Here is a 25,529-nt window from a genome sequence, read left to right on the forward strand (position 1 = left end):
ATCATTAAGCCAAATAGCTGAGCGTGGCCTATCAGTCTTTTCAAGACTGTTGGCTCTGTCTACCCCGCAAGGGATATAGACGTGACCATATGTATGTATGTATGTAAATTAAAAACCTAAAAAAACAATATATATAATGGAAGCGCGCACTAACGCGCATATCAATCGCCACAAATATACATAATTCACCCTACACACACTTTATTACAACGCAATAAAGATTACATTACCGTGTTTTGGATGTAATTATATATACATAATTGGACACCGAAGATATTTATTATCTTAGTCACCGCGATTACAAAATAGGATTTATACAGTTTTGTAGTCAGTTGTGTCTAGTCAGTGTTGATAATAAACGTGTTGTAGGGTAAGTTCTTTTTTAATTAGCATCCTATTAATATTATAAATGCGAAAGTTTGTAAGTCAGGATGTGAGTATGAATAGAATAGAATAGAATAGATTTATTTTCAAAATTGGATACAAGGTATCACTTATTGACGTCACATAACTTAAATCTAATTATAACTACTACCGCTTCCAAAGCGCATGTGTAGAAGAAGCGGCGGAACAAACTACACTGCAGCATGTGAATGTTTGTTACTCTTTCACGCAAAAACTATTGAATCGATTACGGTGAAATTTGGTGTGTAGATAGCTGAAGACCCGGAATAACACGTAGGCTGCTTTTTATATTATTATTGATAGGGTTTCCATGCGGACGAAGTCGCGGGCGGCCTCTAGTAACAAACATATAATTACGTCGATATCCATTGCGGGGTAGACAGAGCCAACAGTCTTGAAAAGATGCCATAACATAACATATAATGCCGTGGTGCCGTATAAACATAGGCGCCGTGTGATGGATGCCGTAAAAGTCGACTAAGCAATAGGCTTATAAACTTGGGCTTCTTCATTTAGGCGATGGGCTAGCAACCTGTCACTGTTTAAATCTCAATTCTATCATTAAGCCAAACAGCTGAACGTGGCATACGGAACAAGGTGAATGGAGCTTTGCATGCCTTTATGAGCAGTCGGATGTTATTTAAAATCGATCATCTGATGTTGCATAGAAGCGTGTTGGTCCCTAAACTATTGTACGTGAGTGTAATTTGAGTGTGAAGAAATCGGTGTAAAATTTTGTGACAAGTTAAAAGAATGTTGTGATGTAAAAAAAATAATTTTAGTTATGAATAAATTATAGGGTATTAATAATTTACATTTTGAATAATAATGTTTTTAGTTTGTAATTTAGAATACTTCTTTTTTTATTATTATACCCCAAAATAATTAATATTAGTGTATTATTTAATTAGGTATATGTGCTGTAAATATTTATTATTATTTATCTAACACTAGATGTTTTAAAAATTCATAAAAATACTACGGATTAATTAATATATTCGTTTTTTATACTGCAAATCTCAATTTTTGAATCTCAATTCTATCATTAAGCCAAATAGCTGAACGTGGCCATCCAGTCCTTTCAAGACTGTTGGCTCTGTCTACCCCGCAAGGGATATAGACGTGAACATATGTATGTATGTATACTGCCAATTATAGGGTTTTTTTTGCTCAGGATAATTCGTCAAGATGCCGTGGAAGAGACCTGACAGCGTCCCTTTGGGTCAGGTATGGAGTCGGTTCAGAGGAAGGGAAAGAGACGGAAAACCAGCGAAAATGTATGCTATTTTATTTATATTTTCCTTTGAGTCCTTATCGATAACTTGTTTCGTAAGATTTGGACGGTCAAGTAAACAAATGATGTCTAAGTTTAATAAATACCTTTTTTTTTAATTAGAGATCGTGGCAAGTGGAATGAGGTAGTCTCTGCCTACCCCTCCGGGAAAGAGGCGTGATTTTATGTATGTACGTATGTATGTTTAAAAAAAACCTTCTCCTTTTTTGGAGTCGGTTACAAAGATATTTAATGTGGGTTACATCCTCACCTCTTTGGAGACTATAATCTTGGATAGTTTTTTATATGTGCCGTGTAGTTCCAGGCACCAATTGAAATAAGGAATAGGACCACTCCATCTCTTTCCCATAGATAAGGTCGTAAAAGGCGACTAGGCTTATGAACTTGGGATTCTTCTTTAAGGCGATGGGTTAGTAACCTGTCACTATTTGAATCTCAATTCTATTATTAGGTTGAACAGCTGAACATGGCCTTTCAGTCTTTTCAAGTCTATTAGCTCTGCCTACCCCGCAAGGGATATGGACTTTATTGGATATAACAATTAGTATTTTCATTTTATTTTATTTTATTTATAAGATATAATAATCAAATAAATATATAATAATTATTATATCTTTACAAATATACAAACACACATAATATTGTAGGCCTCTGTTGCGCAGCGGTCCCGGGTTCGAATCCTGGTCAGGGCGTGATGAGAAAAGAACTTTTTCTGATTGGCCTGGGTCTTGGATGTTTATCTATATAAGTATTTATTATAAAACATAGTATCGTTGAGCTAGTATCTCGAACTTACTTCGAGGCTTACTCAATCAGTGTTATTTGTCCCGTATATATTTATAACATATTTATTTATATCCAGGTATCAAATCCGGGACTTGGACCCTAAATACGAGGAGCAGTGTCTCGACCTGATGGTGGAAACCTTCCTGAGAGACGAGCCGCTCAGCAAGGTATTAGGTGCGATTGAATCTGTAACCCTGTAGGTATTGTAAATATATGGACAGACAAAAAAGTAAGATTCGTAAAAAATTTATTTATTTTATTTATTTATTTATTTAAGGTACACCAACAGGATACATGTTTACATTTATATGATACATTCAAAAGTACTTAATCTAGCATGCAACCCAATTAAAGGTGAACACAGCATTTACCAATAAAAGTAGTAGTAGAAATACAGTTCATACATAATATACATAATAATTTAGTTTCATTTACATTTTTTGTTTATTTTTTTTTAATTTAATATGAATTATTTACAGTTGATTAAATAACTGATTTAATTTACTTTTGAGTTTCGAAAGGGAATCATGGTGAATATCTAAGTCACACTTTTCGTTTAACTTATTATAGGCAGTAAGCATTCGCGGTAAGGGTGCACTTCTTCCGAGGTTAGTACGCGATATAGGTACAACGAAGGTCTTAAATAGTTTGCTCCGACAGTTTGGCCTAGGAACCGTGTACTTAAGCCTAACCGTGCCATTTTGACAGTCGACTATGCCATTAGTTAACTTAAATAAATATATTAAATCCAAAATCTGGCGTCGCTTATCAAGAGACAACAACTCAAATTTAGATAGTCGCTGGCTATAATCGTTTCTGTAACTAAAGTTAGGGGTTCTAAATGCTAGCTGACGGGTAAATGCCCTTTGAATACGCTCAATGCTGTCGCTATGTTTTTTATAAAATGGATTCCAAACCACACTCGCAAATTCCAGGTGGCTGCGAACTAGTGCATTAAAAAGAACAATTAGAGTATTTACGTTTTTAAAATCTTTAGTGTTGCGTTTAATGAACCCGAGCATCTGGAAGGACTCTGTGACAATGGCATCATAATGAGGTTTGAAACTCAGCTTACTATCCAGAGTCACACCCAAGTCGCGGATTTGCTTCACCTCCCCCAACATAACATTGTTGACTGCATACGAGGAACTTAGCTTATTTTTATTTCTGGTAAACTTAATATGAAAACATTTACTGGGATTTATAGTCATACTATTTTTTAAACACCAGTCACTAACACGATCCAAGTCATACTGAAGCTCCTGCACATCTTGCATAGTAGATATAGTTTTATATATTTTCATATCGTCGGCAAATAGTGAGTATTCACTATGTTTTATACAATCAACAATGTCGTTTATGAATACTAGAAACAAGACCGGACCGAGATGCGAACCCTGGGGCACGCCTGATGTTGCGACATATGGCTTTGAGGAGTAACCGTTTGTTGCCACTGTCGACTTCCTAGCCTGCAGATATGAAGCCAACCACTCATGAAACGAGCCACATACGCCATATGCTAATAGTTTATCAAGCAGAAGAGAGTGACTAACTTTATCAAAGGCGCTACTAAAGTCAGTGTATATAGCATCTACCTGCGTCCCCCTATCCACCTTGTCGGTCAAATATGATACATATTCCACCAAATTTGTGGAAACCGATTTTCCACGACGGAAGCCATGTTGCATTGGATTTAGAAAAGTTGACACGTGACGAGTCAAGACATCACAAACCAGGGATTCAAAAAGCTTGGAAAATGTGCTTAGTATAGATATAGGCCTGTAATTTTTAACATTTGCCTTATCTCCCTTTTTATACACCGGTACAATCCGACTGGCTGTGCACAGGGGCGTGTTGGTCCCGACATTAATGTATGGGAGTGAAAGTTGGGTATGGCAAAAGAAGCACGAAAGCAGAATAAATGCAGTGGAAATGAGAGCGTTAAGGAGTATGTTGGGTGTGAAATTGAGTGACCGGATACGGAACAGCGTGATAAGGGAATGTTGTGATGTGAAAGAAGATGTAGTTACAGGAATAGAAAAGGGTATGTTGAGATGGTTCGGTCATGTGGAGAGGATGAATGAAAACAGGTTGACTAAGCAGATATACAAGGAGAGTGTGGAGGGAAAGGTCGGGGTGGGAAGACCTAGACGAACATATCTTGATCAAATTAAGGACGTCCTGGTGAAGGGTCAGGTCAAAAGTGCCCGAAACCGCCGAGCTTGCATGAAGAGAGTTATGAATGTGGATGAAGCAAAAGAAGTATGCAGGGATCGTGGCAAGTGGAAAGAGGTAGTCTCTGCCTACCCCTCCGGGAAAGAGGCGTGAGTTTATGTATGTATGTATGTATGTACAATCCTAGCCTCCTTCCATTTCGACGGAAAAACGCCAGTTGCAAGAGAATTATTAAATATAATATACAGAGGATAGGAAAGTTCAGTTGCACACAGCTTTGCGAACGCTGGTGGCAATCCATCGGGGCCGGATCCTTTGGTAGAATCGAGATTTTTTAAGGCCTTAAGTATAGATTTCTCTGTAAGACTAATTTTATTCAAGAGTGAGTCAGATTTAGCACTATCGTTATTATTGTTTTGGACGTGTTGGCCAGATTCAGACGAGAAGGTGGACGAAAAGTGTTTGGCGAACAAGTTTGCTATATCGCTACCCTTGTGACTGGTGGTATCGTCATATTTTATAGCAGATGGTAAATTATTTGAATTTTCCCGTCTGTCATTCAAAAACCTCCAAAATCGTTTTGGATTACTCTGTAACGCATCCTCAGTTTTCTTAATATAATTTGAATATAATTCATTCGAAAGACGGTTGCAACGATCACGCAATATTTTGTACTCGATTTCGTCACGAGGATTTTTATATCTACGATATCTGCGTCTTATTTTGTCTTTTTCCGAAAAAAGTCTAATAAGAGTGTTGTTAAACCAAGGAGGATATTTTGGTGACTTAGGCTGGTATTTTGGAACAAATTTTTCAATTATAATATTTAACTCTGCGTAAAATACATCAGTCATTTCATTCACACTATCCGCACTTGAAAACTTCAGGGGCCAATCATTCCTTGCCAGCTCTTTTTTTACCTTAGGATAATCAGTACGGTAGAAGTTAAACTTGATTTGCGACTGTCTCTGCAACAACAATAGACTTAGATCAAGTGAAAAAGAAAGTGCAGGGTGGTGAGGAACTATATTACTCAAAGGAGTGATTGGCTTATCAAGTGATGAGTTTTCAACATTGGTTAACACTAAATCCAAAGTTCTATTCAAACTGTTCCGAATATGATTTAACTGCTTTAGATCATTTAAACTTAGGAAGTCCACAAGCGTATATCCAAGTGGATTTCCATAATTATTAGGTACAGTTGCAAGAGTGCTTTTGTCAAGAGACCAAGAGATGTCCTTCAAATTAAAATCACCCGCTACTAGGACGCTGTCAAGAGACTGCATTACTGAAGAGACATTACTACAAAAACATTCTAAAATAGTTTTCTTTGGATAGGGCATATAGAAACAACATATCCCAAGCTTTTTAGTAGTTTGGCTACCCTCCTTAATATCTAGAGCCACCCATACGTCTTCATAAATCGTTTCCCAGGCTTCAATACGAGATGATGTGAACTTCCTCATAACAGCAATAAGTACACCACCACCACCATCGCCAGATATTAAATAAATATATAAATAAGCTTGGGATTCTTCTTTTAGGGGATGGGCTAGCAACCTGTCACTATTTGAATCTCAACATACATATGGTCACGTCTATATCCCTTGCGGGGTAGACAGAGCCAACAGTCTTGAAAAGACTGAATGGCCACGTTCAGCTGTTTGGTTTAACGATAAAATTCCCCTTAGATCTAGATTTGTAGGTGGCGTTAAATTCGTCGCTTTGCGAAGGTGGCGCTCAATTAGTTGCTTTTTGTATGTGGAGCTAATGTTGTCGCTTTTTAGTTAGTTGACGTTTAATAAAAATTTGTCGCTTTTTGTAGACGGCGCTAACTTCTGCCGGTAAGAGCTAGTATTATATAATTTCTTAATAAGCTTACAAATACATACATACATAAATCCACACCTCCTTCCCGGAGGGGTCACGCCTTTATCCTCTGGTAGGCAGAGACTACCTCTTTCCACTTGCCACGATCTCTGCATACTTCCTTCGCTTCATCGACATTCATAACTCTCTTCACGCAAGCTCGACGGTTTCAGGTACTCTTGACCTGAACTTTATCTAACCAGGACGTCCTTAATTTGATCAAGATACGTTCGTCTAGGTCTACTAGCTTACAAATAGTATATTTATGATTTTATTCTTATATCTCAATTCTATCATTAAGCCAAATAGCTGAACGTGGCCTATCAATATTTTCAAGACTGTTGGCTCTGTCTAGCCCGCAAGGGATATGAACGTGACCATGTGTATGTATGAATGTATGATTTTATTTTTAACATTCCAGACATCAAATCCGACCCTATATCGATAAAATCCATCAGATCCAACTGGGAAGAATACCTCAGTCAGAACATAAGTCTAGCATGTTTCACTGAAGAAGATGGACAACCAGGCCAGCTAGTCGGCTTCAATATACTCGTCATGAAATGTGAAGCGGACGGCGAAGAGTCATTTGAGCATGTAAGTTCTCGATGTGTGGTAACCGGCACTGATAAAAAAAAAGAATAAGACTCCTTCTCTTTCCCGTGGATGTCTTAAAATGCGACTAAGGGAAGGCTTATAAACTTGGGTTTCCTCTTTTAGGCGATGGGCTAATAACCTGTCACTATTTGAATGACAATTCTATCATTAAACCAAAAAGCTGAACGTGACCATATTTGAGGATAAGTCAATCTGTGTAATATGTCCTGTATATAAGTATATATATTTGTTTATTTACAAAAAGTACTTACTTCCGTTATCATTTGAAGAAGTGTTTTGTTAAAAAAAAACTCGTTTCAGATCGAGGGAGAACCCTGGAGGAAGCTTGTTAAGACCTTGGACACAGCGGAGAAGCTCGTCAACGTCTTCGACCATTACGGGGTGGACAGGTACTTGTCTTCAAGTGGCTTGACGGTCCTGCCTGAGCATCGGGGGCAGAACATTGGAGCTAGGATGTTCGCTGCCAGGTATGTGTCGTGAGAGGTGAATAAGGGAAAATGTGAGTTAAATAGATGGAAATATGTGAGTTAAACGGAGTCATACATACATAAATACAAATAATCACGACCATATCACTTGCGGGGTAGACAGAGCCAACGGTCTTGCGAGTACTGAATGTTCCAGCCACGTTCGACTGAATGGCTTAATAATCAGATTTTTCAAGATTGTAGGCTCTGTTATCCTGTTATACAAATCCGGGATAAAGACAATCATTTTCATGCAAGAATACCGTTTATAAAATTATAGTAACTTGTTGACCGAGCGGTGCTCGGTTGACGTCAAAATGACCATAAAATAATAGTAAAAATTTAAAATAAACTAAATACTGAATGAAAACTCATCGCGCTGATTTTTTTTACTGTTTTAAACTAAGAGTACCTAAGTACTTAGTAATCGTTAGAGCCGTTTTCGAGAACGCAGGTACAAATAAAGATACAAATATTGCTTGTTCAATAGCGTAGTGAAGGAGAAGCCTTATGTTAGAAATAAGAATAAATTTTAAGAACTGTAAGGAATGTGTACATTTATATTGGCAACACTGTTGTCTATGATTTACTCTATTTTAAGTTATTGTTTGTCTCTGGTCTCTTCTCTGCCCAAGATGGTGAAGTTTTGTCGTACCTAAACTATTTTGTATTAATATAGTTAAATAAAACAATTAATAAAATGATGACTTTTAATAAAGAAACATAACAACAACATAAAAAATAATAAACAGCAGTCTTGAACCAAATACCTGCGTATCATTCGTCATCACCAGAGATCGGAATAGGTAGATTGATTTTATGTACTTGCATCATGAATTACCATAGAAAGTATAACATGGATAAGCCTCTTTTTCGGGATTCCATTTCAGTACATACACTTACAGTAAACTAAAATGTCCGCGGGTAACATAGGGCTACAATTTACGTGAACGAAGTCGGGGGAAAACAGCTATCACTAATATATTCTTCATCCCACTTGTAAAAATTCCGGAAAAAATCTAATAATTTACAAATCCGCAATCCCGGACGGAGGCATGTCCATATTAAAATATACGTTTCAGTTCATTGACCCCAATTCAATCTACCTATTCCGATCGTCATCACCGTCACCTCACATGCCATGACATAATTTTGTAGCGGGAGCGATGTAAAAAAAAAAATTAAAAAATCTATAATCTCTGTGATTGAACGATGACATAAGTGTGACGTTTGGAAATGTTGCCAGAAATGAATTATATTTTTTTTTAACATTACAGGGAGCCCCTCTGCAGAGCCCTGAAGGTGGACGCTGTTTGCACAGTGTTCACTGCTATCACGTCTCAGGTGCTGGCGGCTAAATGTGGCTATGAACTGTTGGCCGAGTTGCATTACTCCGCTATGTTGGAACAGGGCGTGAACTTGGTCGGGGTGGACACTCTTAGCGCTAAAGTTATGGGCATTAAGTTTCATCATAAATATTAGCTGACATTCAAATGGTACATACATACATAAAATCACGCCTCTTTCCCGGAGGGGTAGGCAGAGACTACCTCTTTCCACTTGCCACGATCTCTGCATATTTCCTTAGCCAGTTAGAAAGGATATAATGTTATAGTCAATACTAAGATACCAAATTTTATTTATTTTAATATAAATGAATGTACGTAATTAAAAAGTAATTTTATTTAAAAATAAATTATTAAAAAAAAGGACAGCAATTTTATTTGTTTTGTTTGAATCACTGTACTTAATTAAACAGTAATTTTAATCTAAAAAAAATTCAGTATCTTTATTTGTTTTTATGTGAATCACTGAATATTTGTATCATAATTTTGGGGTGCATTCACACTGAGGCCGAGCCATTTAAAAGCTAAGTTTCTGTATAATATCGTGTCGTATTTCGTCTTAGTGTGTACTGCCCCTAAACGCTGGGTATAAATAAAAAACAGTATTTTTAGTACACATTAATATATTTGACTTGTACACACGTTTGTAGTAAATGCAATGTAAATCACTGTAAATTACACATTGTAAAAATAAATTTTACATAAATGCATCAAAACATCTTTCCTTTTTGTTTTTTTTTTTGTAGGTATATATGTCGCTTCACAAATATTGTAAACACACATTTTGCCACAAATTTCAAAAATTATTTTTTTCTTATGAAAAGAGAAAATTCTAAAATGGAATATAAATAATCTAAATATATCAAAACAGGTGAATGAAACCTAAATTTAATAATAATTTTTCCATTTAAAATAGTAGTAACTAGTAGAAAAAACATACATTATTTTTTACATTACGCCAATATTTTTAAGATTATTAAAAATCAAAAATTTTGTCAAAACATGTACAAGTTTCAAAATCTTAAATCTTATTACGTAAAATCATTATTTACTATACCTAATTGGTAAAATAACAATAATGGAATTAAACTTATAAAGAGTATTTAATGATAATAAAAAAAATAAATATAAACATCTGAAAAAACTACAAAGTTTTATTGTAAAAATTATATAATCTTTAATTCAGTGCATTGGACAATTATTTCATTTATACCATTACTAGCCTCTCGCCTGGGACTTTACTCATGTGGGAATTTTCAGAACTGAAGGTGATCATGTTGAGAAATTAACTTTCTCTGATAATCTCTCTCTGAAGTATTTATTATAAAACTAGCTTCTATGAACGTCAAGATGACGGAGCCACCTCGCAAAACACAAATATTGTCGAACCAGCTCTTAGTACCTAGTTTGTACCTTTTGGTACCTATATCAAAAAAGTTTGTACCTCAAACAATTCAAAAATATCGATTGTGACATGTGGTTCCTCCATCTTGACGTCAAAATGGAGGAACCACCTTCGTTTCTTATAAAAATATAATGTATACCGTCAAGATGACCACACGGACACTTAGTACCTGGTTAGTACCTCCCAAGATCTTATCGCTATAATCGTTTTTTAAAGCAGTTTTTTAAGAAAATAATTAATAAAAATAAAATGACAGAAGTACCTGTGAATAATTATTACAAAATGTATTAAACGAAAACTTTACTGCAAAATAGTTCTAGGCGTTTAGGATTTAGTACAAAAAAATATATTAATTAATTATTTAAAAGCACAATGCTAATGTTATGTTATTTAAACGAGTTGTATATAACTAAATATATTTCAATAAGTTATAAATAATAGTTCTGATATTTAAATAAAATTATTTCTAATATTTAAATAAAATTATCTCAAAGTCGATTAAATTTATTTGATGGGTTATTCTACAATTAGAATCCTCGTATAATTTAATAATATAACATTAGCATTGTGCTTTTAAATAATTAATAAATATAATTTTTTGTACTAAATCCTAAACGCCTAAAACTATTTTGAAGTAAAGTTTTCGTTTAATACATTTTGCTATAATTATTTACAGGCACTTCTGTCATTTTCTTTTTGTTAATTATTTTCTTTAGAAAACTGGTTTAAAAAACGATTATAGCGATAAGATCTTGGGAGGTACTAACCAGGTACTAAGTGTCCGTGTGGTCATCTCGACGGTATACATTATATTTTTATAAGAGACGAAGGTGGTTCCTCCATTTTGACGTCAATATGGAGGAACCACATATCACAATCGATATGTTTGAATTCTTTGAGGTACAAACTTTTTTGATATAGGTACCAAAAGGTACAAACTAGGTACTAAGAGCTGGTTCGACAATATTTGTGTTTTGCGAGGTGGCTCCGTCATCTTGACGTTCATGTTGAGTTAGTATCTCGTAACACAAGTCTCGAACTTGCTTCGAAGCTAACTCAATCTTTGAAATAAGTCTACGTATATATTTTTTAATACTGAAAGTCTAATCTATTTTCCAAATTTTATCGAAATAAATCTAAAAGGTTCTAACTTTTCATTACGTTACAAAGTTTTACTGACTTTTGTGCCGTGTGGTTCCCGGCACCAATACAAATAAAAAATAGAACCACTCCATCTCTCTCCCATGGATGTCGTAAAAGGCGATTAAGTGATAGGCTTATGAACTTGGGATTCTTTTTTCAGGCGACGGGCTCGGGACCTGCCACAATTTAAATCTCAATTCTATCATTAAGCCAAACAGCTGAACGTGGTCATTCGGTCTTTTGAAGCCTATTGGCTCTGTCTACCCCTAAGGGATATAGACTCCCGAATTTAAATAGTGACAGGTTGCTAGCACATAGCTATAAAAAATCATAAACAAATAGAATCTTTCTATTACAATGGACAGGCTTCGTCAAAGGCTCGAGAATCGTGTTTGCCTACTGGAATGCCTCTACTGAATGACACATCGTGACGTCATTGGTGTAAAGTGGCGCCATCTACCTGCGAAGCTTCTCGTTGAGCCAATCCTCGGTCAGTTCGTCTATCTCCCTCACTTCCAACATTTTGCCGCCTATCTCTTTCGCTAATGCTCGCTGGGTGCCCGCGTACATTACCTGAAAATTTCATTAAAAAAAATGTAATGGAATTTTTAGACTAGTAAAGTACCCGAAACCGCCGAGCTTGCATGAAGAGTTATGAATGTGGATGAAGCGAACGAAGTATGCAGAGATCATGCGTGGCAAGTGGAGGTAGTCTCTGCCTACCCCTCCGGGAAAGAGGCGTGATTTTATGTATGTATGTATGACTAACCACTTTATATATTTGTAATATCTTTATTGCACAGAAATATACACAGTTACAAGAAATTTTACATAGTTAGTTATAAAAGAAATAAATCAGTTGCAATGGCGGACTTATCCCATGAAGGGATCTCTTCCAGTCAACCGGCAAACAGTAAAGGAACTAGATAATTAAGTAAAACAAATCTTTCCCATGGATGTCGTAAAAGGCGGCTAAGGCTTATAAACTTGCCATTCTTCTTTTAGGCGACAGACTAGCAACCTGTCACTATTTGAATCTCAATTCAATCATTAAGCCAAACAGCTAAACATGGCCTATCAGTCTTTTAAAGACTGCTGGCTCTGTCTATCCCGCAAGGGATATGGACATGATTATATGTATGTATGTAATTCATTCATTATGTATGTAAAGAGTGAGTATTACCTGTAACTCCATATGCGCATCCCTGGGCGTGTAATATATAAAGCAGAGAGGAAACGACGTCCTTCCATCGCTATGATCCATTTTATAACTGCAAAAATAAAATCATCATCTAAATGATAGAATTAAGATTGTGAGATCAAAAAGTGCCTTTTCAATCATGCCTTGGAAGTCAAATTCAAATTCAAAATTTTTATTCATTACTATAGGATACTATATATCGCTTAATAATTGTCAAAACGTACGGTTTAACAACATTGGTTGACGTCAAATAAATTACTTAAAAACTAAGTTTACTGCCGCTTCCAAGCCATCAGTGCAGAAGAAGAGGTAACAAACTGCACTGCAGCATTTTCTTCAACAACGTCAATAGTCGTCACAAGTATGTATTATGTACCACAAATACCTGTATGCGATGAATCTGGGCTGGTGAGACGGCAATATATCCTGCAGCTCTTCTAACTTCACATCTTCCAGCTCTTCATCAACTTCTAACTCCTGCTTCTCTCTGTTCACCTGGGTCAATAAATATAATGTAATTAGCATGTCGCCTATAAAAAGAATCCCTAGTTTATAAGCCTATCCCTTGGTCGCCTTTTACGAAATGCATGGGAAAGAGATGGACTGGTCCTATTCTTTTTTATGTTTTGACAGCCTCTGTGGCGCAGCGGTAGTATGCTTGTCTGTGACACCGGAGGTCCCGGGTTCGAATCCCGGCCAGGGTATGATGAGAAAAAGAAATTTTTCTGATTGGCTTGGGTCTTGGATGTTTATCTTTATAAGTATTTAATATAAAATATAGTATCGTTGAATTAGTATCACGTAACACAAGTCTCGAACTTACTTCCAGGCTAACTCAATATATATTGAGTAATTCGTCCTGTATATATTTATTTATTTATTAATATTGGCGCCACTACACAGCACTGTATTGTATGTATACTGTTGGTTGTGCCTTTTCCAAATAAATAAGTTTGATGCAATATCTATGCAATTAACTGTGAATCAACATGTCGATAATTGATAATTTTATGAGTCATATACATAACAACCTTCTTGCCTTATATTTTTTTTACATTTTTAACAATAAGTATTGGCTTACAGAAGGGAGAAATTAAAACAAAAATTAATTATCCAAGTGCAATAAACAAACTACAAACAGTAGAACGGAAAATTATGATATTTATGAATAATTTTTATACCTTCAATATGAGAGCACAGTTCGAAGTGTGTTTTTGGAATCGAAACTTCTTCAAAGTTTCCTTTACTTTATCTCCAATATCACAGACATTAACGTTTTGTGCGGCCATAGTAAATAAGTGTGACTTCGTTTCTGCCTGTTATTTATTATACTCAAAATTAAAATCAACAGTTTCAATTATTGTTTGCGTTGCGATGCGTACGTACAATGAAGAATGTCATAACAAAAATGACAGATCGACCAATATGACATTGACACTAACAACACAATGTTACCAGGTTCAAATTCAAATTCAAATTCAAACTTTTATTTGCATATATTTGGTTATTGCAAACTAGCATGTTATGTCAGTCAGATGCTCGATATAGAGAGAGGAGGCAAAAACTAAACTCATACACAGGTTATTTGTAATTTTTATTTAGTAGATAGATAAATATTTTTAATAAAACTCTATTCTAAACACCAAAAAAACTTGCAACATGTATTTCTTGGCAAACAGGCCAGCATTTCGGCCACAAGATTTTTTAGGGTAGACAAATCTTTGAAAATTTTTAAAGCACCCGGCCCCCACGATCCTAGCATTTCCACTGATAACGGCACAAATAAGTAGACTTACTTGAGACCACTGTATAATGCGTCGCTTGTCATTAAATATTCCCTAAATAAAAATAGAATTCAGATTTAACATAGGAAATAATAAAACGTATACAAGCTGTCACTGTCAATATGTCAGGCAGGAAAGGACGTACCATTTGACATTTCATGAAGTTATGAAAATTTTGCAAGCCGATACACAATACCTTTGTATTAATTTTTTTATAAAGTTTTGCGAATTAGTCATAATATGGATAGAAATAACCCTTAGTTACAACGTTGAATACATTTCCACTGATTCCCGTGATTTGTGGACTTTCGTATGAACTTTTTAGTGTGTAAATTGCGATAGAAAGTTTTGGCCGTGATATTTTGTTATTCTTTTATCGCACCGCTATCGTTTCGTTAAATGAGAATGTTTAGGTGCCCTATTTAAAGGTTATTAGCATATTGAGTGGGCAGATTTATCGTAAGTATCGTAATAAGCTGATAAATAAATATGTAGTTTGAAATCTTAGATCAAATCAAAATTAAGTCTTACTGTCTGTCTATGCTTTTTATTATTGCCTGATTTTAACACTTACGCACTGTTTACTCCCTCTTTTTAAAAGTTTGAGAGTTTCAAAGAATTAAGTACCAACCTACTTTTTAAATAAAACTTTTAGATATATAGTTACAGGTAACTAGCCCATTGTCTACAAAAGGAATCCTAAGTTTATAAGCCTATCCCTTAGTCGCCTATTACAGCATCCATATGATGGAGTCGTCATATTATTTCCTAATAAATTTTAATTAATTATCACTGTACATATTGAAATCTTATCACAAAAATAAATCACTTAATGACTATCACATATAAAAATGACATATGAGTAGTAACACAAAAACGCCACTTAGCAACAATTTTGTAAGCGTCTGAACATTGTTCCTGAAATAGAAAAATCTATGTTATGTGATATGTTCATAGTTCTCAACAAATTTAAGAAAATTAATTATATTGATTTTCAATGCACCGTGTGGTTCCTGGGACTAATAGAAAAAAAAAAGAATAGGACCACTCTATCTCTATCCCATGGATGTCGTAAAAGACGACTAAGGGATCGGCTTATAAACTTGAGATTATATGAATCTCAATTCTATCAGTAAGCCAAACAGCTGAACGTGGCTTTTCAGTATGTTCAAGACTGTTGGCTCTGTCTATCCCCCAAGGGATATAGACGTGATAATATTTATGACATTGTAAACAAAATTATATCTCAAGAAAATGTCTAGGCTTCTTATAAATCGTCATTTTTTATAATATGTATAATTAAAATAAATAATATGTATAATAGGCTATTTGACAAAGTTCTAAAAACTATCTTAGGGTATTTATTTGTTTATAAGGAGCCCTACAAAAATACTTTTCTGCCTTTATTACAGCTATTTTATTAAAAAATCGAAAAAGAAAATGAAATATTCAAATATGCCGCCAAAACGCGACTTTTAGCAATATGGCGGCCATGGCATGCAGTGACGTAAATTTCGTGTAAATATCATACAAAGCTTGTTGGTGTTTGGAAAGTTTTGATTTTATCTTGTTTTATTTAACTTGTGCCACGTCATATGTGTGAAAATTATTAAAATGAGTTCCTATAAATGTTGTGCAGTGCCTCAATGCACTAATACAACAATAAAATCTCCTACGAAACTGTTTTTTTCTTTGCCGATGGATTTGAATATTCGCAAGAAGTGGTTTCAGATCATGATCTAAGATCAGTGGTTACCAAGATATAATTACATTGATGTTTTCACATTCCTCAGTTCGGCAGCATAGAAATCTGGATTGTCTTTGAAGAAGACGTCAACCATTATTGCGTCCACTTTTGGTAGGTTTCGACTGTCAGCTTTCGCGGAATTGGTTTTCATTATTAAATACCTATGTTATCTGAGTAATCCTGAGCGATCAAACACTTATAAAATCTTGAAAAATAATAGCGAACACTAAGGAACGGTACGATCCACAGTCTGTTTATGGATAATTGACGTCATAATAGAAATAGCCAATCACGTTCGTTTTTAGTCACGTGACAGCTGCATAAATAAACCTAATTTTCTGAGACGGATTTTGTTAAAATAATGCAATATTTTTATCTCGCGTTATTACAAATCGCTTCAAAAAAATAATATTAAGACGGATGACATAAAAGAAATGTTTATTTTTAATACAGTCAAATAGCCTATTGCACCCAAAAATAATTTTTATCAGCTGTCATTATGTCTGTTATCATTCTGCTAGGTTCAATGACCTGATGATGGATTGGTGAGACTGACGTTTTTTTTTTGGAGAAGACTGACCAGACCTCATCATGGCACTTGTCAGTAAGTTATTATTATAATATTTACTAGCTGTTGCCCGCGACTTGGTCCGCGTCAAAGATGATAAATAAAAAAATCTCTACAAATATTAAATTATAACTTTAAGGCTTAATAATATGGGAATCATCTTTTAGGCGATGGGCTAGCAACCTGTTACTATTTGAATCTCAATTCTATCATAAAGCCAAACAGCTGAACGCCTATCAGTCAGGCCTATCAGTCTTTCAAGACTGCTAACTCTGTCTACTCCGCAGGGGATATAGACGTGATTACACAAATGAATGAATGTTTTAAGTTGTTGTGAAACCAAATTACATACATACATATAGTCACGTCTATATCTCTTGCGGGGTAGACAGAGCCAATTGTCTTGAAAAGAACGATAGGCCACATTTAGTAAATAAACACTAAAACAAAACTTAGTCATCATGTCTATTGGTCCCCAGCGTTTTAGCTGTGAAAGCAAACATACAGATAGACATATGTACATACATAAAGTCACGCCTCTTTCCCAGAGGGGTAGGCAGAGACTACATCTTTCCACTTGCCACGATCTCTGCATACTTCTTTTGCTTCTCTCACATTCATAACTCTCTTCATGCAAGCTTGGCGGTTTCGGTTTTATTTATATCATAAGTTGATATTATAGTTAGTGTTATATTTTGTTTCAGGCGAAGGCACAGAAATGGTGGATCAGAACAAGTTAGTAGTTATTTTATAATGGCACAGGCCTATTTGAATCTCAATTAAGTATATCATTTAGCTGAACTTATAGTTTTTGCGAGACTGTTGACTTTGTCTGCCCCTTAAGGGATAAAGACGTGATTATATGTCATGTTATATACTCAATTTCAAATTGTTTTCTCGTAACAGAAGCCCTTGTTGAGAAATGTAGTTCCTCTAATCGCCAACAGATGGCGGTGTTCGATATTAGAACGCGCTATCGTTTCTCCTTCAATATTATCTTGGTTGGCGCGATTGATCAACTATTTTTTATAAATGCGAAAGTTAAGTTTATGTTTTTGGAAACTCCAGTTACGTAACTATTTACGTTCTGGTGTATTTATGTATGTACTAGAGGCCGCCCGCGACTTCGTCCGCGTGGAAACCCTATCAATCCCGCGGGAACTCTGGGATAAAAAGTAGCCTATGTGTTATTCTGGGTCTTCAGCTACCTACATACCAAATTTCATGGTAATCGGTTCAGTAGTTTTTGCGTGAAAGAGTAACAAACATCCATACAAACTTTCGCCTTTATAATAGTAGTAGGATTTGTATTCTATATTATGCAGAATCTATCAATTTTTTTTGTACTCCGTACATATTATATGTATTGGATTTAATTTTTTTAAATTATGCCCCTGTGAAAATTAATAATTCAATCCTTATTCGATTTCCGAAACTATTGCAGATTCAAATGATCAGGCGTATTTCAATTAAAAAATATATTATTTGCCGTGTGGTTCCCGGCACCAATATAAAAAAAGAATAGGACCACTCCATCTCTTTCCCATGGATGTCGTAAAAGGCGACTTAGGGATAGGCTTTAAACTTGAGATTCTTATTTTAGGCGATGGGCTAGCAACCTGTCACTATTTGAATCTCAATTCTATCTTAAAGCCAGCAGCTGAACGTGGCCTGTCAGTCTCCTCGGGACTGTTGGCTCTGTCTACCCCGCAAGGGATATAGACGTGACTATATGTATGTATGTAAACAGGAACAAAATTCGTCCACAACTTCCCGAGATTAGGGCATACATACAGACAGAAAATAGGGTTACGTTACTTTTACAATAATCCACATTATAACTGTGTCCTTAAATCCATATCTTTAAAATATTGGATTGACTTTTGACGTTCAGTGAATTGTGAAACTTATTTCTCGGTGTTTAAGATTGATATTTCCTCGTTTATCTCACTGATAGTGCAGATAAGTGATCTATCTGGTTTGTAATCTGATTAGGGATGGGGTGATGTCGATAAAATTATCGATAAAAAAGTGAGCTTATTTTCCAATTTAAAAAATTGATTGATTTTTTTTTTAATTCATTTTGATAAAAAATTTTATGTATCGCTAACCGCTAGCGGAAATCCGTAGTCTCTGTCTATCGTCCTGTGGTTTGCTCTATACAATTAAATGACAATGTTTTTCTATAAAAGTTGTATTTTTGTCTTCAAATTCTTAAACACAATATATAACATATAATCAATCATCAAAACATTGAAAGGCCACGTTCAGGTGTTTGGCTTAATGATAGAATTGAAATTCAAATAGTGACAAAATGAAATAAACATATCCCTTAGTCGCCTTTTTCGACATCCATGGGAAAGGGATGGTCTTTTTCTTTTTACTATTGGTGACGGAAATCAGCTGAATGTATATTTATATTTGAATATTTTGAAGAAAATTACAACGAAGTTTCGAACTTTCCATCGTATATAGATATGATTGATATGATATTGTTTCTTGTGTTTTAGCTAGGTAATATTGAACGAGCGTTACAAAAAGCTTGTGACAAAAACGAAATGAAAGTTTGTACAAGTCACATGTCGATAACATTGTTTCACATCACTAATTCCTCCATTGCGCACCTCCGTCCGGCTAAAAGCCAGTCACCGCGCGTTATTTCGTCACGTCCAACGTGCCGCGCCTAAGAAAGTTTCAAATTTCGAATTCGCATTTTTAAATTTTAGGCGGTAACCGCGTGTTACTTTATGTGATTTTTTTTTAATTTGTGTATGAAGTTTTTTTTTAATTTTTGTTTTTTTTTTTTTGTGGCAATGACGCATTGTGTAACGAGTGCAAGATTTTGTTGTTATCTAAATTGTATGTTTGTTTAGATCACGTCTATTGGGTTATAATGCCACTTCAATGGTAAATACAGTGAGTGTGATAAAGATTTGTAGGTACTAGAAATTTGAATCTACTCCAAAAGAATTAAGTGAGAGCTGATTTATAATTTTGTTTATAACTTGTTTGCGATTTTTAATGAGGCATATGTAGGTACTACACCATTTAAAAGTATCTAACATATACTATTTTCCCGACTTAGTGGTAATTGGATTTGGCAATGATCGATTCGTTAATTACCTTTTTTATCCCTTAGCTACCTCGTACGACATCTACATCCTTGTTAGGAATGATTATCTATTCTTCCAGAAACGATATGGCCGATATTCGGATGCAAAACTATCGATAAAATTAATTTTAGAAACGTCACTACACTAAAAAAAACATTCGAAAAATACACACACACACACTTAAACAAACATATTACGTCTTTTATCGTTAAAGGGGTAGACAGAGCCAACAGTCACATTACTCAAAGATTTTGTTTAAATTTACGAATGACGAAAACTTTTTTTAAATTTGTCTCGCAAGGCACGACACCAAGATGAAAGAGTACTGCCTTGTCATTGGTATTCCCGATCACCATAATTATTATGAATGCGATTTTGAGCTTACTGTTAACTTGTTTGTTACTTCTAAAATGGCCGTGTGGTTCCCGGCACCATTACAAAAAAGAATAGGACCACTCCATCTCTTTCCCATGGATGTCGTAAAAGGCGACTAAGGGATTGGCTTATAAACTTGGGATTCCTCTTTTAGGCGATGGGCTAGCAACCTGTAGTTATTTCTCAACTCTCAATTCTATCATTAAGCCAAGCTGAACGTGGCCTATCAGTCTTTTGAAGACTGTTGGGTCTGTCTACCCCGCAAGGGATATAGATGTGCATCACGCCTATATCGCTTGCGGGGTAGACAGCGCCAACTGTCTTGAAAAGACTAAAGAAAAGTTTGGCTTAACGATAGAATTGAGATTCAAATAGTGACAGGTCGCTAGCCCATCGCCTAAATAAAAGAATCCCAACTCTATAAGCTTATCCCTGAATCGCCTTTTACAATATCCATGGAAAAAATGGAGTGGTCCTATTGCTTTTTTTTATGATTTTATGATCTTCTTTTATGATTTTTTTGTATCAGTGCCGAGGAACCACACGACACAATTTTTAAATGCGTTATTTAAAAGTTTACAATGTGCCGTGTGGTTCCCGGCACCAACACAAAAAAGAATAGGACCACTCCATCTCTTTCCCATGGATGTCTTAAAAGGCGGCTAAGGGATATGCTTACAAACTTGGAATTCTTTTTTAGGCGATGGGCTAGCAACCTGTCACTATTTGAATCTCAATTCTATCATTAAGCCAAACAGCTGAACGTGGCCTATCAGTCATTTCAAGACTGTTGGCTCTGTCTACCCGGCAAGGGTTAAGACGTGACCATATGTATGTATGTTAAAATGTAGAGGATATTTAACTTGTCGATTTTACTTTGTCCATCCGTACATTGTTTGATACTGTATTAACCTAAATACCGACGCCAATTTATAATGTAGCTAGCTAGCTTTTAGCCGCGACTTCGCCCGCGCGAATTTAGCGCCACTTACAAAACAAACTTACATACGTATGGTCACGTCTGTATCCATTGTGGAGTGTAGACAGAGCCAACAGTCTTGATAAGACTGATGGGCCAAGATCAGCTGTATGGCTTGATGAGAGAATTGAGATTATGAGAGAATTTAGTTACATACATACATACATACATAAAATCATGCCTCTTTCCCGGAGGGGTAGGCAGAGACTATATATTTTTTATTTATTTACTTTATTTATTTACTGGTAAAGGGTCAGGTCAAAAGTACCCGAAACCGCCGAGCTTGCATGCAGAGAGTTATGAATGTGTATGAAGCGAAGGAAGTATGCAGAGATCGTGGCAAGTGGAAAGAGGTAGTCTCTGCCTACCCCTCTGGGAAAGAGGCGTGATTTTATGTATGCATGTATGTATTTACTTGCCACGATCTCTGCATACTTCCTTCGCTACGGTTTCGGGTACTCTTGACCTGACCCTTTACCAGGACGTCCTCAATTTGATCAAGATACGTTCGTCTAGGTCTTCCCACTCCGACCTTTCCCTCAACACTCTCCTTGTATATCTATATAATATAGAATTTAGTTCTATGTAAATAATATCGTGGAATGTATAAACCCTGATTATTTTGTGGCACGATATCTGATTAGACAAAATCCGATTGAACGATTTGAATAAAATTTTACAATTAGAGATAAATACGTGTATGTCATAGAAACGCTGGGAGGTAATTGATAAAAATTAAAACTGATTCACGTACGAAGGGTTCCTTACCGAATTTTTAATTTCCTTAATATACATACATACATACATATAATCACGTCGTTATCCCTCGCAGGGTAGACAGAGCCAACAGTCTTAAAAAGATTGAAAGACCACGTTCAGCTGTTTGGCTTTATGATAGAATTGAGATCCAAATAGTGACAGGTTGCTAGCATGTCGCCTTAAAGAAGAATCTCAAGTTTATAAGCCTTTCCCTTAGTCGCCTTTTACGACATCCATGAGAAGAGATGGAGTGGGTCTATTCTTTTTCCTATTGGTGCGGGGAACCACACGGCACTTTTTAATATATTGTACATATTACATACATAACATACATATAGTCACGTCTATATCCCTCGCGGGGTAGACAGAGCTAACAGTCTTAAAAATACTGAAAGGCCACGTCCATGGAATCAACTTTTTTCTGTAGATTTTTTTTTAATACATACATACATAAAATCACGCCTCTTTCCCGGAGGGGTAGGCAGAGACTTCCTCTTTTCAATACATCAATATTACTATTCAATTATATCTGAGTAGGTATTTACTGCCATTTTCCTTAACAATAATGTTACCCACTTAAACCTGTTTAATGTTTTTTTATGATAAAGTTTTGAGGAAAATTGAAATATACTTGGTACGAGTATTTCGCCGTGTGGTTGCCGGCACTTTAAAAAAGAACTACTCCATGTCTTTCCCGTGGATGTCGTAAAAACCGATAAAGGGATAGGCTTATGGACTTGGGATATCTCCGAGTGGCTGGTATCACTGTCACTGTTTGAATCTCAATTCCATCATAAAGCCATACAGCTGAACGTGGCCTATCAGTCTTTTCAAGACTGTTGGCTTTGTCTGCCCCGCAAGGGATATAGACGTCGTGATATGTATGCACAAATGTATGCTACGTTCAGCTGTATGGCTTTAAAATGGAATTGAGATTCAAATAAAAGAAGAAACCTAAGTTCATAAGCCTATCCCTTAAGTCGCCTTTTACGACATCCATTGTAAAGGGATGGAGTGATCCGAACATTTTTTACATTAGTGCCCGGCACCACACGACACCGAACTAAGTATAACACGATCAGACAAAATATATGTACATAGGTATATATGTATAGATGCTCTTAAAACCATTACTCACATTAAGCAGTCGGTTAAATAGTAATGAATACATTTTAAACAAGCACTGGCCATTTGTTCTACTTTTGTTTATACAATATCAGTTTACAATGAGTTGCTTTAGAAAAAGAATAAAAAAAACAATCTATTGTTAATTGATTCGTTTGAATGATACAAAATAAGCGTAGGTCCGCACCGTAAGGAGATATAATGGGCTTTGCCGGCGGATCTATTCGCGTGAAAACAGCTATATACTTACATACATACATATTGTCACGTCTATATCCCTTGCGGGGTAGACAGAGCCAACAGTCTTGAAAAGACTGAATGGCCACGTTCAGCTATTTGGCTTTATGATAGAATTGAGATTCAAATAGTGACAGGTTGCTAGCCCATCGCCTAAAAAAAAAGAATCCCAATTTTGTAAGCCTATCCCTTAGTCGCCTTTTACGACATCCATGGGAAAGAGATGGAGTGGTCCTATTTTTTTTTTCATTGGTGCCGGGAACCACACGGCACTTTCTTTTATAACTATGTACTATTTTCTTGTTACTTGTTTTCTTATAACCGTGACACGCGGACAGACATGACGAGACTACAAGAATAACTTTTGTTTTGCCGTTTGAGTACGGAGCCCTAAAAAAGTTTCGAATTAAATCTGTATCAAGTACCTACGAGTCGAGTGCTGACATTGCAAAAGAAAGTGTTAACTTGTTCGCCGTCCCTTTCTCTCTACTGCTGTCTCGCTCGCACACTTTCACTGTTACGCCGAGGTTGCGGAGTCGAATAACGTAATTGTCTTTAGCAACCGTTTCTGGATCTGTCTGTCTGTTTCTAAGATTTGCGTGATTTTTCTCGATAATATCGCCAGCGTACAATGTAACGTGTGCCGCGTGGTTCCCGGCACCAGTAAGGGACTAAGGACTAAGACACCGACTAAGGGATAGGCCCTTAGTCGCCTTTTACAACATCCATTGAAAAGAGATGGAGTGGTCCTATTCTTTTTTGTACTAGTGCCGGGGAACCACACGGCATATGTACATACATACATATATTCACGTCTATATCCCTTGTGGGACAGACAGAGACAACGGTTTTCATGATTTACCTATGTCTGTAAATATGATAAACGATTTACCAAAACACCCTGTATAGTTATACACCTAATCTTATTATCTATCGTTTGCGCTCAGCCCCACTGCACTCGGGCCTTTATTACTCACACATAAATACATACATACACACACACACATATACACATACAAAGATAATTGACTAATATATCGTAGTAACAGTGTAATATCGTTTGATTAGAACGATATATGTATGTGTCGTGTAGTTTATATGTCTCATTTTGATTTTATTGTGTCACGCTTAGTTATTTTTAATTAACGAATTAGTAGGTACGTATAATTTGACGGCCTCTGCGGCGCAGCGGTAGTACGCTTGTCTGTGACACCGGAAGTCACGGGTTCGAATCCCGGCCAGGGCATGATAAGAACTTTTCTGATTGGTCTGGGTCCTGAATGTTTATCTATATAAGTATTTATTATAAAATATAGTATCGTTGATCTAGTATCTCGAAACACAAGTCTCGAACTTACTTCGAGGCTAACTCAATCTGTGTAATTTGTCCTGTATATATTTATTTATTTATTCATTCTGAAAACGTTTCAAAGGAAGATTAGGACGGAATATCAATCTCGCTCTTAATTTTGCCTTCAAGTGTACAAATGTCTTTGAGCGATCTAAACGAACATACAAATGCAGTGCTAGAATGAGACAGTGCTAGTGTGTATTGTGTTGTGTGCGAAAGAGACAACATGCCGTCGAGAGGAGTTAAGTACCAGCGTCTGGAGGACCTGGAAATTGGGTAAGGATATTTCACTCAATAGATAACATACCTTGTACTACTATTATACCTTTACTTGTGCCGTGTGGTTCCCGGCACCAATACAAAAAAAGAATAGGACCACTTCCATCTCTTTCCCATGGATGTTGTAAAAGGCGACTAAGGGATAGGCTTATAAAATTGCGATCCTTTTTTTTAGGCGATGGGCTAGCAACCTATCACTATTTGGAGCCGAGCAGCTGAGCGTGGCCATTCAGTCTTTTCGGGACTATTGGTTCTGTCTACCCCGTAAGGGATATAGACGTGACTATATGTATGTACGTATGTAACTTATTTACCCGGCGCGGCGCATAAATTGAACTAAGTAATGGCGCCTGTCTGTTTCAAGTGATGTCTGCATTTCGTGAGTGGAGTGGAGTGGTGAGATAAATTTGACATACATAGTATATGGTCAAGTCTACATCCCTTGCGGGGTAGACAGAGCCAACGGTCTTGAAATGTCTGATGGGCCACGTTCAGCTATTTGG

At 36.0% G+C, this 25,529-nt stretch overlaps 3 protein-coding genes across 12 annotated transcripts in view; 2 read left to right on the plus strand and 1 right to left on the minus strand.

The window, feature by feature from the left end:
* Positions 1-241: 241 nt before the first annotated feature.
* LOC106138920 (uncharacterized) lies at positions 242-9,680 on the plus strand. The gene is made up of 6 exons (XM_013340223.2): positions 242-370; positions 1,580-1,682; positions 2,562-2,659; positions 6,951-7,126; positions 7,448-7,614; positions 8,892-9,680. Exons 2-6 carry the CDS (start codon positions 1,594-1,596, stop codon positions 9,094-9,096), a joined length of 735 nt encoding a protein of 244 aa, XP_013195677.2. The 5' UTR covers positions 242-370; positions 1,580-1,593; the 3' UTR covers positions 9,097-9,680.
* On the minus strand, positions 9,642-14,123 carry LOC106138901 (glia maturation factor beta). The gene is made up of 4 exons (XM_013340194.2): positions 13,891-14,123; positions 13,095-13,204; positions 12,692-12,779; positions 9,642-12,081 (listed from the first exon to the last, which is right to left on the minus strand). Exons 1-4 carry the CDS (start codon positions 13,996-13,998, stop codon positions 11,965-11,967), a joined length of 423 nt encoding a protein of 140 aa, XP_013195648.1. The 5' UTR covers positions 13,999-14,123; the 3' UTR covers positions 9,642-11,964.
* A 533-nt stretch (positions 14,124-14,656) lies between these two features.
* Positions 14,657-25,529, plus strand: part of LOC106138905 (copper-transporting ATPase 1) — a 59,349-nt gene continuing 48,476 nt past the window's right edge. For 2 of the 10 annotated variants that reach the window (XM_060953059.1, XM_060953060.1), the window contains exons 1-2: positions 19,630-19,724; positions 24,877-25,023. In XM_060953059.1, the coding sequence (XP_060809042.1) occupies positions 24,974-25,023 (50 nt within the window). In that variant the 5' untranslated portion in view covers positions 19,630-19,724; positions 24,877-24,973. Of the gene's footprint in view, positions 14,953-16,761; positions 16,845-17,512; positions 17,544-19,459; positions 19,578-19,622; positions 19,725-24,876; positions 25,024-25,529 lie in introns of those variants that run through there. The other 8 variants (XM_060953057.1, XM_060953051.1, XM_060953054.1 and 5 more) reach the window with 8 other exon arrangements.

Source organism: Amyelois transitella, chromosome 30 (genome assembly GCF_032362555.1).
Source record: "Amyelois transitella isolate CPQ chromosome 30, ilAmyTran1.1, whole genome shotgun sequence".
Classification (NCBI taxonomy): domain Eukaryota; kingdom Metazoa; phylum Arthropoda; class Insecta; order Lepidoptera; family Pyralidae; genus Amyelois; species Amyelois transitella.